General features: G+C 39.2%; 1 protein-coding gene across 21 annotated transcripts in view; it reads left to right on the top strand.

Moving 5' to 3' along the window:
- Nucleotides 1-16,491, top strand: part of KCNMA1 (potassium calcium-activated channel subfamily M alpha 1) — a 459,278-nt gene that overhangs the window by 322,369 nt on the left and 120,418 nt on the right. For 13 of the 21 annotated variants that reach the window (XM_083146231.1, XM_083146240.1, XM_083146230.1 and 10 more), the window contains exons 11-17: nucleotides 5,451-5,556; nucleotides 7,593-7,675; nucleotides 12,139-12,208; nucleotides 13,026-13,181; nucleotides 13,866-13,975; nucleotides 14,136-14,204; nucleotides 16,296-16,307. In XM_083146231.1, the coding sequence (XP_083002357.1) occupies nucleotides 5,451-5,556; nucleotides 7,593-7,675; nucleotides 12,139-12,208; nucleotides 13,026-13,181; nucleotides 13,866-13,975; nucleotides 14,136-14,204; nucleotides 16,296-16,307 (606 nt within the window). The remainder of the gene's footprint in view (nucleotides 1-5,450; nucleotides 5,557-7,592; nucleotides 7,676-12,138; nucleotides 12,209-13,025; nucleotides 13,182-13,865; nucleotides 13,976-14,135; nucleotides 14,205-16,295; nucleotides 16,308-16,491) is intronic. The other 8 variants (XM_083146233.1, XM_083146249.1, XM_083146243.1 and 5 more) reach the window with 1 other exon arrangement.

Raw genomic sequence — 16,491 nt, 5'->3', positions numbered from 1 at the left:
GCCGCTTCATGGGAACCAGCTAGTCATCAATGAGGTTATGGGGGTAAATACGCCCCATCTGGGAGGGTTCGGGGAGGGGGGGGGGGGGGAAGGCGGAAGGGGAGAGTGTTGGGGGGCGGGGGGCTGGTGGGGGAGGGATAGGGGGATTTAAGTGTGCTATTGGGGTGATGGCATACAGTGAGGGGGGGAAGAAGATGGGCAATTTACGGAAAATAACGAATAGAGGTATTGGATACACCGGTATGAATTTTTTGAATAGAACACAATATTTAAGAGTTTCAGAGAAAATACTTAAAGTTAGATATGGTTAAATTGATATATTGGAACACGCGGGGTTTAAATGATAAACTGAAAAGATCTATTGTTATGAATCAGGTTAAGAAATATAGTGCACAAATTATTTGTTTAGCAGAAACACATCTCACACACCAAAGAGTTGGAATGTTAAAAAGGACATGGATTGGACAGTCCTATCACTCATGTTTCACAAATGATTCACGAGGGGTTTCAGTATTGTTCCACAGGAACACACCCTTCCATTGCGTCAGGCAAGATATTGACGCATATGGAAGGTATGTGTTCCTGCAGGGAAATATAAAGCATAAGTCAATATGTATTTTGGCAATCTATATCCCCCCTCCGTTTCAATATGAAATATTGATAAAAGCGGTTGCATTTGCCTCCAAATCTATAAATAAAGAATTGCTTTGTGTAGGAGATCTAAACAATGTTATGAATCCCACAATTGATCGCTGGTCAAAAAATTCGAGATCTGGAAAGGGAAATAATAAAGGGTTGCACAATTTTATGGAAAATATAGGCTGGTTGGACATATGGCGAGAGAAGCATGGGGATGAGATTGCATATTCATGCTATTCACAATCCCACGAGGCACTATCCTGGATCGACATTGCCTTTGCAGATAATAATACACTAGGGCGGGTGGAAAAAATCAACTACCTCCCACGTGGGATTTCAGATCACTCACCAGTCATGCTGCAATTAGCGGATAACGTAGAAGTAGGGAATAGACTCTGGAAATGTCACCCTAATTGGCTGCTGCAAATGGGCCCGGATGTTGATCTTGGTACAGAATGGTTAGAGTACTTTCAGAGAAATATGGATTCTGCCGAAATGAGTATAGTATGGGATACGGGAAAAGCGGTGATGAGAGGAGCCTTGATCAAACAAATAGCCCAAATAAAAAAACTGACCAGGGAAAAAAATAATACTCTAGAACTAGAAAGTAAAAAGTTAGAAATAAAATACTGGCAGAGTAAGTCTGAAATAGATAAATCGACATGGTGGGCAGCCAAATCAGCTTGGGTTCGGGAAAGCCAAGAAAACGCTATAAAACAAGCCCAGTTCAGCTCAAAATATAGATATTTCCATGGAGATAGGGCCGGTAGATATATGGCTTACCTGATCAACAGTGAATTACCTCAAAAGAAAAATAATATAAGTAACATAATTGATAAACAGGGGGTCCTAATAGAGGATACACGAGGTATTGCCCGGGCTTTTTCCCAATATTACGAAGAATTATATTCTTCCCGTATTAAGAGAAATGCAGAGGAAATAAGTCACTACCTGGAGGATATTCCAATACCCAAGGTAGAAATGGAGGATATGGTGGCGCTCGAGGGTGATATACAGTTGAATGAAATCAAGGAGGCGATTCAAGCGTTGCCAGGGAGTAAAGCGGCGGGTAGCGATGGTCTACCGGCTGAATTGTATAAGAATTATATTGATGTGTGTGCCCCTATATTATTGCAGACATTTGGGAAATGTTTGGAAGCTGGTAGTTTGCCAAACTCTATGGGGGAGGCACTAATTGTGGTGATACACAAGGAAGGAAAGGACCCACGACGGACAGAATCATATAGGCCAATTTCTCTCATAAATATGGATGCCAAAATATTGGCAAAAATTATAGCGAAAAGAATTGAGGGAGCAGTTGATCAGCTCCTAGACGAGGATCAAGTGGGATTCCGAAAGGGGAGAAGCACGGCAATTAACATCCGCCGCTTCTTCACAAATGTCCAACTGGAGGCACCCCAATCGGAGATGGATCGGGTGGTCACACTCGACGCAGCCAAAGCTTTTGACTGCGTCGAGTGGGAGTACCTATGGGCCGTGTTGAGCAGATTCGGATTTGGACCAAAAATCATTGGATGGATCAAAATGTTATATCAATCCCCAATGGCTAGGGTCGTGGTGAACGGTTACACCACGGAACCGTTTGGATTAAGCCGGGGGACTCGTCAGGGGTGTCCACTGTCCCCGATCCTGTTCAACCTGGCCCTAGAGCCCCTTGCTTGTAAAATTAGAGAAATAGATAGGAGGGAAGTTCCGGAGTCAGAGGGTTTAGATAAAAAGGAGATTATCTCTCTATATGCCGATGATATGATGATATTTGCCGGGCATCGCACTCGGGCGCTACCAATATTACTCCAAACTATTGAAAAACATGGGCAGTACTCAGGTTTAGTGATTAATTGGGAAAAATCAAATATAATACCAAAAAAAGGTTTAGCCATTCACCAAGTAATAAATAAGGAGCTTAAATGGACTGACCAGGTGGAATACTTGGGAGTAACGATCTCTAATAACCCCAAGGAATATATCAATAATAATTTGATACCTGGGATTAAGTGGTATCGGGAAAAAGCTCGGGCATGGCAAAAACTACCATTAACGGTAACAGGGAAAGTTAATCTAGTGAAAATGACGGTATTACCGAAACTATTGTATATTCTTCAGAATACTCCTTGCCATATTCCAGGGAAAATATTCGGACAAATAGATACTATAACCACGTCATTTATATGGGGGAAAAAAAGGGCCAGATTAGGATTAACTACCCTCACAAAAACAAAACAACTTGGGGGTTTAAGTCTTCCAAATTTCCGGTTATATTATATGGCATCTCAAATTTCCCAACTCCAGGGGTGGATAAATGGCCAAATGGAGGGACACAGTAAAAATATGGTCTTACAATCCTATGGAAACATAGATCCAAAACAGCTTTTATTAGTATGTGATAAAATGAAACCAGCAAACATGATTATGTGTTTGATCTTTAAGACCTGGATTGCAGTCCATAAACTCTTGGGCTACGAATGGATAGACCCAGAAAGCCCAATATGGGTTAGTAGAATTAATAACAAGGATAAAAATAATATGGCCAATATGATCGAGACCAAGGAAACCTGGGAAAAAGTAGGCATAAAGAATATTGATCAGATATACCATGAAGGTAATTTAAAAAGCTTTGCCCAGCTTCAAAGGGAATATAATCTCCCCCAGGAATATAATTTTCGACATATACAATTAAGAAATAGATTAAAAGAAGCCCTAGGAACCAAGGAAATAATTATTCAGGATTCACCAATTAAAAAATTATTAAGCAGGGAGAGGAAAGTAAAAATAGCCGAGCTCTATAAAATATTTATCACTGCTTTACCAGTCCCACAGATAGAAAATATTAGATCTAAATGGGAGCAAGATATGGGTAGATTTACCGATATGGAATGGGCCCAAGCAATATCATCACTTAATCGAGCTACCAAGTCCATAAAATTTCAACAAATTCAGTACTTCATTACTCATCGGGCATACGTCACTCCAGTTCAAATTAACCTCTATGACGGGAACAGGAGTGCCATATGCCCTAAATGTAAGAACAGCCCTGGAACGTTTTTTCATATGATTTGGCAATGCAACGCAATAAAAAAACTTTGGAAGGAGGTAATAGATATATTAAAGGAAATAGGCTGTAGGGAACAAGATATAGACTGTAGGCTATGTATTTTGGGTATAAAAATGAACCACTTAAGAGGGATGGAGGGAGATATGATTGAATGTTTGATTACACTTGTCAAGGTTTTAATGGCAAGGAAATGGATGGCAAATGATTGCCCGAAAAAAGCAGAATGGATTAAATTGGTGAATGACACTATTATACACGAAAAACATATGCACTTTAATAATAAGGATAAGCTGAGTAAATTTTTGATGAAGTGGGATAAATGGATGAAATCGAAATACTATTGCACTTTAATATAATTTGTGAAAAAAAAAAAAAAAGGATCAGACACGGTGTAGATCTAAGGACTAACATTGCCAATAATTCGCTATTCTATAATATAAATTGTAAAAAGCCCAAGGGATTAAGGAGGGAGGGGGGGGGGGGGGGGGCGGGGGGGTAAATGCAAGCAGATAAGTAATAGATATGCCTAGATACAAATTAAATAAAAGTGTCAATTTGTGATGAATTTTCAGAAAGAAAGTATATATGTAAAAAATGTGATGGAATTCTATATCTATGAAGATGTCTGTAAAGTATCCTATGTTTTATATATTGCAAATGTCATGTATGTAAATTTTAATGGGAAAAAAAAAAAAAAAAATCTTTTTCAATAAAGAAATACTGAATTAAAAAAAAAAATAGTCTTAGTGGCAACGTAATGCAACTAGTATAAACAAGGGGCTGCCTGTCTCCTTTTTTCTACTCTCCCGGCAGTGGAAATGGCAGTTCCCCTCCTAAAAGAAGATTGCAGCCTCCACTGATTGCGGCTAAGTTGCATTTTGGGGAAAAAAATATATCCAAAAGCTAGAATATTCTTATGCAACATGGCCGTTTAGCATGTTTTCAGCAAAGATGTATGAGGACATATCTTTACAGTCTGTGTAGTGTGAACTTTAACTGCTTAAATATGAGACCAAACACCCCTCAACCCAAGATTGTACAGATACGTTTCTGCCATTTTCCTTTGTTTCTTAGCATGCTGCACTGTACATTTATGGCCTTAAGAAGTATTTCTAAACAAGACAATTTTCTAATTAAATAAATGTAGCCAACTGTTTGGTGGTGTATAGGCAGTGAAGATAAATCACCGGGGCAAATAGCTACCAAACACACTGTTGTTTATGCAAACTGCATATTTTCTTTAAAGAAAATGGTCACCCAAAATTGTAGAAGTTACAATGGATAAACAATCTGTTTCCTTGCCTTTTCATGCACGATTTGCTGATTTGTCAGATCGGTTATAAATGCAACATTGGTCTTATCTTTTAAAATATTGCAAACACATAACTACAGTAGCTGATTATAAAATAGCCTTTTTGTTTGAACCTGAGGTCTATTAATATGGTGCTAAAATAATGAAGCTTGTGAATACCATGATGCCAAAAAAGGGAAAGACCCTCAACATCTGAAATGGTTAAAAAGGAATACTTATAATATTCCACCTACATACTAATGGTGCCTTCTGGGAAGGGGAAGAGTCCCTGCAAATTGCATCAGCTTGGCCCCACCTTCACAGTGTAAGGCTGTGATTTACTATTCCATGCCACATACCTGGAAAGGGCTGTAACATAAAAACATAAAAATATTAGTATTGAACGTCCTTTATTTACTTATAAATGCTTGTTGTGTTTCTCTGTAGTATATCCCCTAACTTGGAGCTGGAAGCTCTCTTCAAGAGGCACTTTACTCAGGTAGAATTTTACCAGGGATCCGTCCTGAACCCCCATGACCTGGCAAGAGTTAAGGTAAAAAACCATATCTATTATGTAACAAGGCAAAATAAACATTATTAATTCTGTGGAATACGAACAGGATTGTAAAATATCATCATCCTAGGATAATTATTTTGTACCCTAATTTCTCTAACTTTTGTATTACAATAAAAAAAGGATAATTTATATAATATTTATTATGTATTTACTTTATTTATTTACAGTTTCTTATATAGCGCAGCAGATTCCGTTGCGCTTTACAATAGTATTATATATTTAGTTTGGTTTACCTGGGTATTTACATTTAGGACGGGATGACACCTAATGTAAATAGGGGATTACACCTAACTCATTAGCACTGAGCATCTTTGCGTGCAACTTTTCCCATTACAATGCATTTTACTTGCAACATAATGCACAAGCAGCTTCTGCTGATTTAAAAAGATATGTGGCACACACCACAGCAGCGGAAGACACGGTGACGGGCGGCTAGCTTGTTAAGGAAAATCAAGCACTACTGTGGAAGCATCCACTTATTGGATTTAAAATATTTCAAAAGTAAATGGGCTTACACACAGAGAGTTTTGCTGAGCATTCTGAGCGATGCTAGATAGCTTAGAACGCTCAGCACACAGTGATGTGTCAGCGCTGTGTGCTGAGCAATCTTTCAGGTACAGTATTCTCCTGTGAGGTCCTGACGGGGGATGAACAAGATTTATCCAGCATGCTGGATATTTATAACCGGGGGATAGAGGCACACAGGGGCCGTGCATTGCTATCGCTATGGCCTTTACACACGGAGCGATATAGGGGTATTTTCTAAGCAATCTAGTGAGATTGCTTGGAAAATGCCCCGTGTGTATGCTTCATAACAATTTAGGGCACACTGAAGTGCTGGTGAATTTGATGATAATACTTTTTGTTAGGACATTCAAAAAATATATTTTAATTTGAAAATAACTCTATGGATACAAGTAAACGTTGCTTTTGGGTTACAATTCACAAGTGAAGTAACGTTAGCTGTGGTTTGCTAGAGTAGCAGGAATTGGTTTATTAATGTTTTACTTCCATATAATTGAGGCACAGACTGCAAGCATTGATATGATACATTGTATTTTTATTTATTTTTACCTGTTGTTATTTTAATCAGTTTTGCTGTATATTTTGTTATTGCTTCACACAACTCAAGAGTGGTACGTTTTAGGGTGGCATATCCTATGATGGGATCGGCGGGATCCTGGGATTTTAGGACAAAATCAATGGGATTTCAATCCCGGGTTTGGGCACTCCAGTCCTGGGATTTTGGTATTAAGCGGCACATGCACAGTGTTTACTGCTGGACAGCGCTGAGCAATAAACTCATCCCCAGACACTGCCTGGCTGTGCTGCTGTACGTGGTGCAGGGGAAGGAAGATGTTACACTGCGGTAACTGACAGAGTCTAGCTCAAAATAATATTTTCATTGGCCAACTCAATCCTGGGAATCCTGGGATTGAGATTTTTTCAATACCAAATCCTGGGAGTGAAAAAATGACCCATGATTGGCATCCCTAATACGTATATTGTTTTTCAGGCAAAAAGCATAAAACAGAGCTGCCATATGTATGACAAATAAGCACTGTTGTGTGATGGCCAAAATGCTAGGAATAATCCAGTGTATTTAGTGACGATTATAGAACCACATTTATAAAACAATGCCTTTGTTCTCCGTAGAATCATAATTTTTAATGTGAAATATTTGTGTTCTATAGACTTTCATGAGGGTGAGATTTAATAGGATGAGAGATTCAGAAAGTGAGAGATTTGGTGAGAAATCTCCAGTTTTTTTAAATAGGCAATCATTTACACTTCAAAATCAAACTGGTTTTGCAGTGTAAATGATTGCCGCTTTAAAAAAACTGAAGATTTCTCACCAAATCTCTCACTTTCTGAATCTCTCATCCTATTAAATCTCACCCTTAGTATCTTTCTGTATCTCAACTACAATGTTTACATGTAAATGTGTTTGAATGGTTGTTCTGAAGAGTCTCGTGCATGATTATAAGACTTTTCCATCTTTACCCTTTTAGATTGAATCAGCAGATGCCTGTCTAATCCTTGCTAACAAGTACTGTGCTGACCCCGATGCAGAGGATGCATCAAATATAATGAGGTACAGTAGATGTCATATGCACGTACTACCTGGTGGCATGGTCCTCTGTATGTTTAAAAGAGGGGGGTAGTATTTAGCTAATCACAACACTGCTTGCACATAGAAACATGGACAGTATAATTTTGTGGCACTTTTAGATTAATGCTTGTCTGCACTATCAATGAACAGCGGAATTCAAGTAGTGCTAAAAAGCAAGTAACTGTGCAAAACCATGCTGCACTGCAGGTGGGTGAGTTATATTTTTCTGTGCAGGGCAAATACTGGTTGCTTTTGTCAGAATACATACATCCGTAGGCCAGGGTCAGGATGCTGCTAGTCAGAAGACAGACAGCTTTATCCTGATGGGCAGAATCCCAACAGGGGCTCGCTAAGTATACTTAGCATTTCTCCCTACCCCCAAGCCTTAACTCCCCATTCCCACAGCCTAGCCTATTCCTCCCTGATAGTGCCATACCCTCCTTCCCCCGGAACCTCCCAACCTGCAGTCTTAATTCTCCCCCATTTGTGCCTTACCCTCCCTCCCTGCAAACCTAACACACCACCACCTGTTCGGTATAATGCTTTGGCATGTAGCCCATAAATAATGGACAGTGCTTTCGATTTTTAGTTTGAACACACCCCAAAATTAAAATCTTTCATCACATGTTACATCTGCCCCACCTTCAGTGCAGCATGGATTTGCCCAGTTGCTTGCTTTTGCTTCACTTTTTAAATTTTACAAACATGAATCAGACCCATAGACTTATCAGTGAATGCTGAGGCTGAAACTTGCAGTATTTTCATGAGGCCACTCATACAGGTTTTGATGAATTACTTACAATAAATGGCTTTTGTTTTCTTTAAAATGACATTTGTTATTCATGTTCATTTACTAATGTTGTAAAAGATAAATTTGTCACATGATGTATAAGGTCTCTCGGATGATATCAGAGAATTCCATAGAATTAGTGGAAATGTGGTGTCTCTACAGTGGTGTATAAGAAATATTTTACATTCTAAACCTCTCGGTTGCTTTTATATTCAAGAGGGGTCACCTATATCATTTAACTAATATCATACCTCCCAACTTCAGTCCTGATGAAATAGGGACACTCGCCCGAAAAGGGGGCGGGTCGAATGCAAATTAGGGCGCAGCTTATGCTAATTAGCCGCTGCCTCATTTTCATACGAGAATAGACTCTGTGCGCACAGCGTCTATTCTACTAGATTGGGGGGTCTCCCAACTGCCACCCCCCGCAGCGGGACAATGCCTGCCGCGGGTGGGACAGCGGGACAGGACCCGAAAATCTGGACTGTCCCGCTGTAATCGTGACAGTTGGGAGGTATGTAATATAGCTTAATAATATCTCTTTCAGACAGAAAATAAAACCCAGGAATTTCCCTGGTCCAGGAGGGTAGATCTGCTTTTTCTTTTCTGTCTGAAAGGGTCAACCCCAGTGGCGTTGTGGTGGGGTGAGGCAGGTGAGGCACAGCCTTTCCTGCCATACTAGCGTATATGCCAGAGTTTTGAATTTTTTAAATATGTCAAAAATACAAATAAAATATTTAAAAATTATTATTTTTATTCTAATAATTTTTATAGTCAAAACTCTGGAGTAAAAAGTCTATGGCAGGTGAGGTAGTGCCTCACTTGGCTATCATTTTGGCACATCTCTTATCCAAACTCATCGAATCTCCAGCTGTGTTATACTGATGCACATGTGTCAGCCATTTAGCTCACCGCACGTTCCTGGTCAACCCAGGTCTAATATGCCAGGGCTTCGAACCTGGATTTACCAGGGTTTTTCCCAGGTCTCCGCAAACCTTGGTTCACTCGCTGTCTGAAAGGGTGCGACCCAGGTTTTTGAGATTACTACACAGAAAGGCACTGTGTAGATGCGGCTGGGAGCAGAAGATGGGGCGGGGGAGCAGCAGTAGCGGAGATGGAGCAGGTTATGAGGAGCGGCAGCAGCGACCAGCAGCTGGAGATGGACAGCACGCTGCAGGGTAGCAAGGTAGCCTGGCGCTGGTGAACGGAGTCTGAACGAGGCTAGCCTCCTCTCCTCTTCACCCCCATCTCACTCACTCTTGCCACACCTTCACCACTCCCCCTGTCACCCCCTCACCTCACCCACCATCACCTTTCTCCATCATGTAATTTTGCCCCATCACCTCATTCCTTCTCACGACCCCTTTCACCTCACCTCTCCATTAATCAGGCTTCTGTGTGAAAGGAGTCAACACCGGAAATTCTCAGGTTTATTGTGCTGTGTGAAAGGGGGTCAGAGCTTTTAGTTGTGTATTTTTTGTATCTGGGAAATACCTGGGTTTTGTGGGGTTTTTCTGTCTGAAAGGGGTATTAATGGGATTATTTATCCTCTTCTGTATGGAGATTAGATGTCTCTGATAACTTATGATCTATGCAGGTCCTGCAATTCTAATATAAGGTCTATGATCTGCAATAATTTGAATACAATTTTTATTATCCTTTGATTTATTTTGCGCCCTAAGGGGCCCGCAGTGCCTCACATAGTACATTTAGCAAAAACAGTATGAACAAAGACATATTTCACTTGCAGTACAAAACATTGCAGAAAAAAAACTTGATTTATAAACATTGCTGCTGCAGTAGCAGCAATGAGAATACCCAATTGAGCAGTAAGACTAGCAAAACCAAAGGTTTTGGTGCTGTTGATGGTATAAGTGATGGAAGGAAAGAACATGAGAGAAGAGGGCCCTGCTCGATAAAGATCTTATAATAGAAATGGGAGTGGGAGACAGGCAGGGGTCACACATAGGGCAAACACAGTCAGAAAGGAGCATAGGGGTTTATTCTAGTTCATTCTTTCTGACAAAATCCTTTTTAGATGGACAAAACCATGTGCACTGCAGGGGGGCAGGTGTAACATGTGCAGAGAGAATTAGATTTGGGTGAGTTATTTTGTTTCTGTGCAGGGAAAATACTGCCTGCATGATTTTACACTTCAATGTAGATCTCACTTTGAAGAAAAACCCCACCCAAATCTAATTCTCTCTGCACAAGTTACATCTGCCCCACCCGCAGTGCACATGGTTTTGTCCATCTAAGAAGGATTTTGTCAGAAAGAATGGACTAGAATAACCCCCATAGTGTGGTGAGTTAGTAGGAGATCTGAACAGCTGTGATAAAGTGGATTTCGAGAGCCTGCTTGAAATTTTGTAGATAAGTTTTCTTTGACACAGGTTGAGAGTCTGAGAGGCAGGGAGTTCCAGTGGTAAGGAAAGAGGGAGGAAGTAATCAGTTATAAAGAGAACCGGTCTTCAATGAGTGGTTGAGGGTCTAAGTTACCAGTTTCCAGGAAGAGAAAGATATTTTGAGATGGAAATGGCAGAAGTGAGAAATGTACCTAGTTTGAGGTTTCACAGAGGGGATGGTGGTGCTGTCAATAGATAATGACATTGATGAAAGTGAGTATATTCGGGATGGTGGAACGATAAATATTATTATTTATTATGAACAGTTACTTACAGTATATACAGTGCATACATATTCCGCAGTGCTTTACAGAGAATATTTGAACATTCACATCAGTCCCTGCCCCAGTGGAGCTTACTACCACATGTACAGGCACACACATTCTTTCTAGGGTTAATTTTGTTGGAATCCAATTGACCAACAAGTATATTTCTGGATTGTGGAAGGAAACCAGAGTACCCGGAGGAAATCCACGCAAGCACGGGGAGATCATACAGAAGTTAGTGCCCTGGTGGGAATCGACCCCATGACCTCAGCGCTGTGAGGCAGTAATGCTAACCATTATACCGTCTGCACTGCCCTTTTGGGATTATGAGCTTGGAGTTGAAAATATTAAGTTAATGAAGCATTAGAACATCCAGGATGAAATATGGGTAGACCTGGGGGATGCCAGGAGACTGTTATCTGCCTCACTGAAGTTTGGTGGAGGAAGGATAATGGTATGGGGCCTTTTATTCAGGGTTTGGGCTAGGCCCCTTATGTTTCAGTTTTTGAACAATGCTATGCTTCCAACTTTTCCAACATGACTATGCTCCAGTACACAAAGTAAGGATTATAAAGACATGGCTGATTACTTCGGTGTGGAGGAACTTGACTGGCCTGTATAAAAATATTCTACAGAATAAATGAATGGGCATAAATTCCTACAGAAACACTGTAAATTATTGCGTAAAGTCTTCCAAGAAGTGTGGAAGCTGTTATAGCTGCAAAAGTGGGACTAACTCCATATCAAAGTACATGTATTTGAATACAATGTCATTACAGTCCCTGTTGGTGGATTGGTCGGGCATCCGAATACTTTTGTCTATGTAGTGTGTGTTTTTTTTTAATTGCAGTTAATATTGCATTGATTTGTTTAGAGAATAAAACTTGGTTCCAATATAAAATTGTTATTTTTTTATGTGCGTTCCTATATTATAGTTGGTATAAAATAACATATTTTACTTATTGGCCTTTTTCTGTGTTTCAGAGTCATCTCAATAAAAAACTATCACCCAAAGATCCGGATTATCACGCAGATGCTGCAATATCACAACAAGGTATGATTGTGGTCAAACTTTTTTACCTATTGGCCATTTCTAGGTTTGCCAGAATAAATATGGTCCTTTAGAAGAATGAATTTAGAGCAGTGGTTCCCAAACTGTGTGCGGTTGCTCCCTGGGGTGCCTCAGAGCGCTTGCAGGGGTGCCTCAGGTTGGTGGTCCAGAACCAATTTAATTTATTTATGGCCAATGAAATAGGCAAAAATCACTGCTCATGGTTTCCAATTATAAAATATGTGGCCAGGGCGTAACTACCATAGATGCAAGGGGGTGCAGCTGCTATGGGGCCCAGAGCTGCAGGGGGGGGGGGGGGCATCTTTGCTGTTTAAGTAATATGTTTTACATATATGTATCACCATCAGTTGCTAAATAGGGAAACCTTACAAACTTTGGCTATGGGGCCTATGAATATCTCGTTACGCCCCTGATATGTGGTTAAACTGAAGTGAATTATATTCCTCACCACATAACTGGACCTAAGGATAAAAATAATCACAATTTATTTCATTTAAAAAAAAAATCTGAAATTCTTAGTAAAAATGTTTTGGCCTTGGGTTGTAATGAAAACTATTCTGATAAATTAGGATGCCATGATTCAAAAAGTTTGGGAACCACTGGTATAGAGGATAAAAAAAAAAAGTTTAAACTGCGCAGGGCAAATCCTTCTCATTGTAACGGTGCCTTCAAGATAGACTGATTTGGGATAAATTAGTTCATGGATTAATCCATGCTGAAAATGTCACCATCATTCTTTGTTATTCTACATCATTCTTTGCCTTTTACTTATTTAACTATGGGGGTTATTGTTCTTTAGGCACATCTACTAAACATCCCTAGCTGGACTTGGAAAGAAGGAGATGATGCCATATGTCTGGCTGAGCTGAAGCTGGGCTTCATTGCTCAGAGTTGCCTTGCACAGGGTCTATCAACCATGCTTGCAAATCTGTTCTCCATGCGCTCATTTATAAAGGTAAGGGTTATCTCTCTCATAATCCAAAGATGCTCCCTGAATGCTATAATACAATAATGTAACGGTTTTAAATAGTTGGCTTCTGGTTTATTGGCATTAGTTTATCAGAATTACTTATTGGGACTACCATCTGGGAGATCCTGTACAAGGAGGTCCCCGGGGCAACTGCAAGGGGGAGGAGAGCTGCGAATCATGTAATCATGGCCACTATTTGTGGTCATTTTCAGTGGGAGGCTGGAACAAGATTAATCAATTTCACAGTGAACCATGTAATTGCCGCCCTGTCTACTTCACTACAGTAGTGGGGCATTGTTTAATTTGCAGGGAGAACTTGCAAACTGTGTAAGTCTACCAGGCATTCCAGTAGAGTAGGCAAGTACGGTCTACGTCCAGTGAAGGATAAAGTCAGGTGTAAGTAACTACTGACTGACTCTAATGTGTGCATTTTGATCTGTGTGTTTTATCATACATTGAGATGCACATAGGACTTTAGCATTTTAAATCAGTCTCAAGTACCATCAGCAGGTCATATTTGTGAATCTCTTTAAACATGCACAGGCAAAGTAATCTACTTTGCTGAGTATCCCACCTGCTTTCAAGACCAGACATCCTCAAAACAACAGTTTTTCTGCAGAGAAATTATATGATTCAGTATTTTCAAGTAACCTATGCTGTGTGTGGCAGATTGAAGAGGACACGTGGCAGAAGTACTATCTGGAAGGAGTGTCTAATGAGATGTACACAGAATATCTATCCACCGCTTTTGTGGGGCTGTCTTTTCCCGCGGTGTGTGAGTAAGTACCCTACCCATTCTGCAGGGAATAAATAGAGGCGAAGGAAGGCTCACATTGATGGTGAATTTGAATACCAAGAAAATAACTAAGAAGAAACTCATGGGCCCGACAAAGAAGTAATGCTGACAAAGACTGAGCAGTCTCTGTGCTGTCTTCACAGGTTGTGCTTTGTGAAGCTGAAGTTGCTAATGATCGCCATAGAATACAAATCCGAGAAAGGGGAGAGCAGGTACGTTTTTACTCCTAGGTTTGGAAGTTCCCCAGAATCTTCTTGTATCTCATACTGATAATACATAAGTACAATGGTCTGTGTTATGCTTTATAAGCAAGGAATACTAAAAAGGGCTATCTGGTTGTCTTTCCCTAGCTTGATTGTTCTTGTTACCATCATCTAAGGCACAAACACATGGCCGAGTAACCAGATCCTTTCTACACTTATCTTTTTCTTCCAATCCTAAATAGAACTTTAGGATTATGCTTACTAAAGTGAGATAGTAAAGTCAACTCTGATTTCCTACTTTTATCATGTTCACAATAGTATAGGTAGATTTATTTTTATTTCAAACCAATAAAAGTTTGGCCAGAGCTGCATCGTGTATAGCCGATTAGTCAATATATCATTTCAGTCCATCAACTTGTGCGGAGGACAGAGGACATCTTTATTTAAGGTGAATCATCACTTTATTTAAAATGGACAGAATATAATCCACTTTGCATAATAAAGTATAAACATCTACCAAATAGTCTTTAATAAATAAAAAAGAAACCTTTATTCATTTTAAAACGGAATACATCAAGACGCATAACCACTCATTAACTGTACCAAAGATTTGACATCATGGGGGAAATTTACAAAAGGAAATTTGTAAAAAATAGGTGTATTTGTATCTAGAAATACACTTATTTTTGACATTTACTATCCCGAAAATATGGCGATTCGTAGTCGTATTGATGTGCTATCAATACGAATACGAATTGCCATATTTTCGGGATAGTAAATGACAAAAATAAGTGTATTTCTGGATACAAATACACCTATTTTTTTTACAAATTTCCTTTAGTAAATTTCCCCCCATATGTATGTTTATATACATAAATTTAGTTGTTATTATTATAAGTATTCAGTTAGACATTTGGCTAGATATGGAATATCATATCTCAATGACCTACACCCATTGGAGACATTTCTGAAAAATGATGCAAGGTAAAAGTATGGTCATAGCTAATCAGATTCTTACTGTTATTTTATAGTGCGGTTTAGTAAATTAAGGCTAACACCTTCTTAGTTGGTATGGGAAATTCCACATTTATTCCACATGTATAGTTTGCACTGGTTTCCATAAATGCCCCTGACTAGAATATCATTTCATCCAGATTCCACAATTGGTCATGTGCCTCATGATCTTAGTTAGTCACGTTACATTGCTTCCCCAATTTCATCTGAAATCCTCACTGCCTGACCCTCCTTCACCCCATCACTAAACACTTCTCCAAATAACCATATGCCAAGCAAAGCCTATCTGCCAGCAATCTCTAATAATTAATTTGCACTTTTGTTATTACTAACTCCTCCCTACCCTTATGTTTTGACCCTTTGTTAATTTCTTATCTCAATTTTATGTTTATTACTATTATTTATTTAATTATGTGTCTGAACCTGAGCTGTTTTTCTGCTTTTTCAAAAACCTTGTGCATACATACCTCTCCAGGGCTCCTCCTCCCTGCGGGAAATGCATGTAAACAAATGTAGTGTTTCGTTGGGAGGGCATTCCAAGATCTGTAGATTTGGTAACAAAATATTCTTGTATCACTCTGAATGGTGACAATATTGCCGTAATATGGGAAGTGGATTCGAGTGGTCATTTTCTTGTCATTTATTTATGTTTTTAACGATTCATTTTCCGAAACCATAAAACAGTTCTACATGTTATGGTTCAGGATTTATCCTAATCACTTAATGCATTTATTAAAGCAGCCAAGGTATTTTTTTTCTATCTCAAATCTACAAAAGCTATAGGAGTTTTTGATATACATCTTCATAAATGATTATGTATTTGACAAATTGCTACAATAGTTGCCCAAGACTTAAAAAAAAATAAAAAAAAACAGGGAAATGAGATGGAGAGGTATGAACTAGTAATTTTCTGCACAGAGATTTTGTTTGTAGTATTTGTGTCTACTTTTAATTATTTGTTTTATTTTATTTATAGATTTAAAAAAAAAAAAATTATGGGAGCGGGAGGGCGATGTCTTGGTGTCCATGAATTTCTTATCAAGATATTTGATTGGAAATCTATATTTTTTTTCTTGTTGTTTGCAGAAGCAGAAAGCGGTATGGCTTTCAACATTAACTGTGCCTAACCCTCCTTCACCAAACTTCACCCTAACCTCTCCTCCTCACTGGACTCATAAATCAGGAGATCCCTCCGAAGGAAAATAACATACACAAAAACTCTGGCTGTCTCCTATTTTCTCATCTGTATACAAATACATACATACATGCACACCTTTGTATA

This window comes from Crinia signifera, chromosome 6 (assembly GCF_055691185.1).
Source record: "Crinia signifera chromosome 6, ASM5569118v1, whole genome shotgun sequence".
Taxonomy (NCBI): domain Eukaryota; kingdom Metazoa; phylum Chordata; class Amphibia; order Anura; family Myobatrachidae; genus Crinia; species Crinia signifera.
The sequence above is the reverse complement of the archived record's forward strand: the minus strand, read 5'-3'. Positions and strand labels throughout refer to the sequence as shown.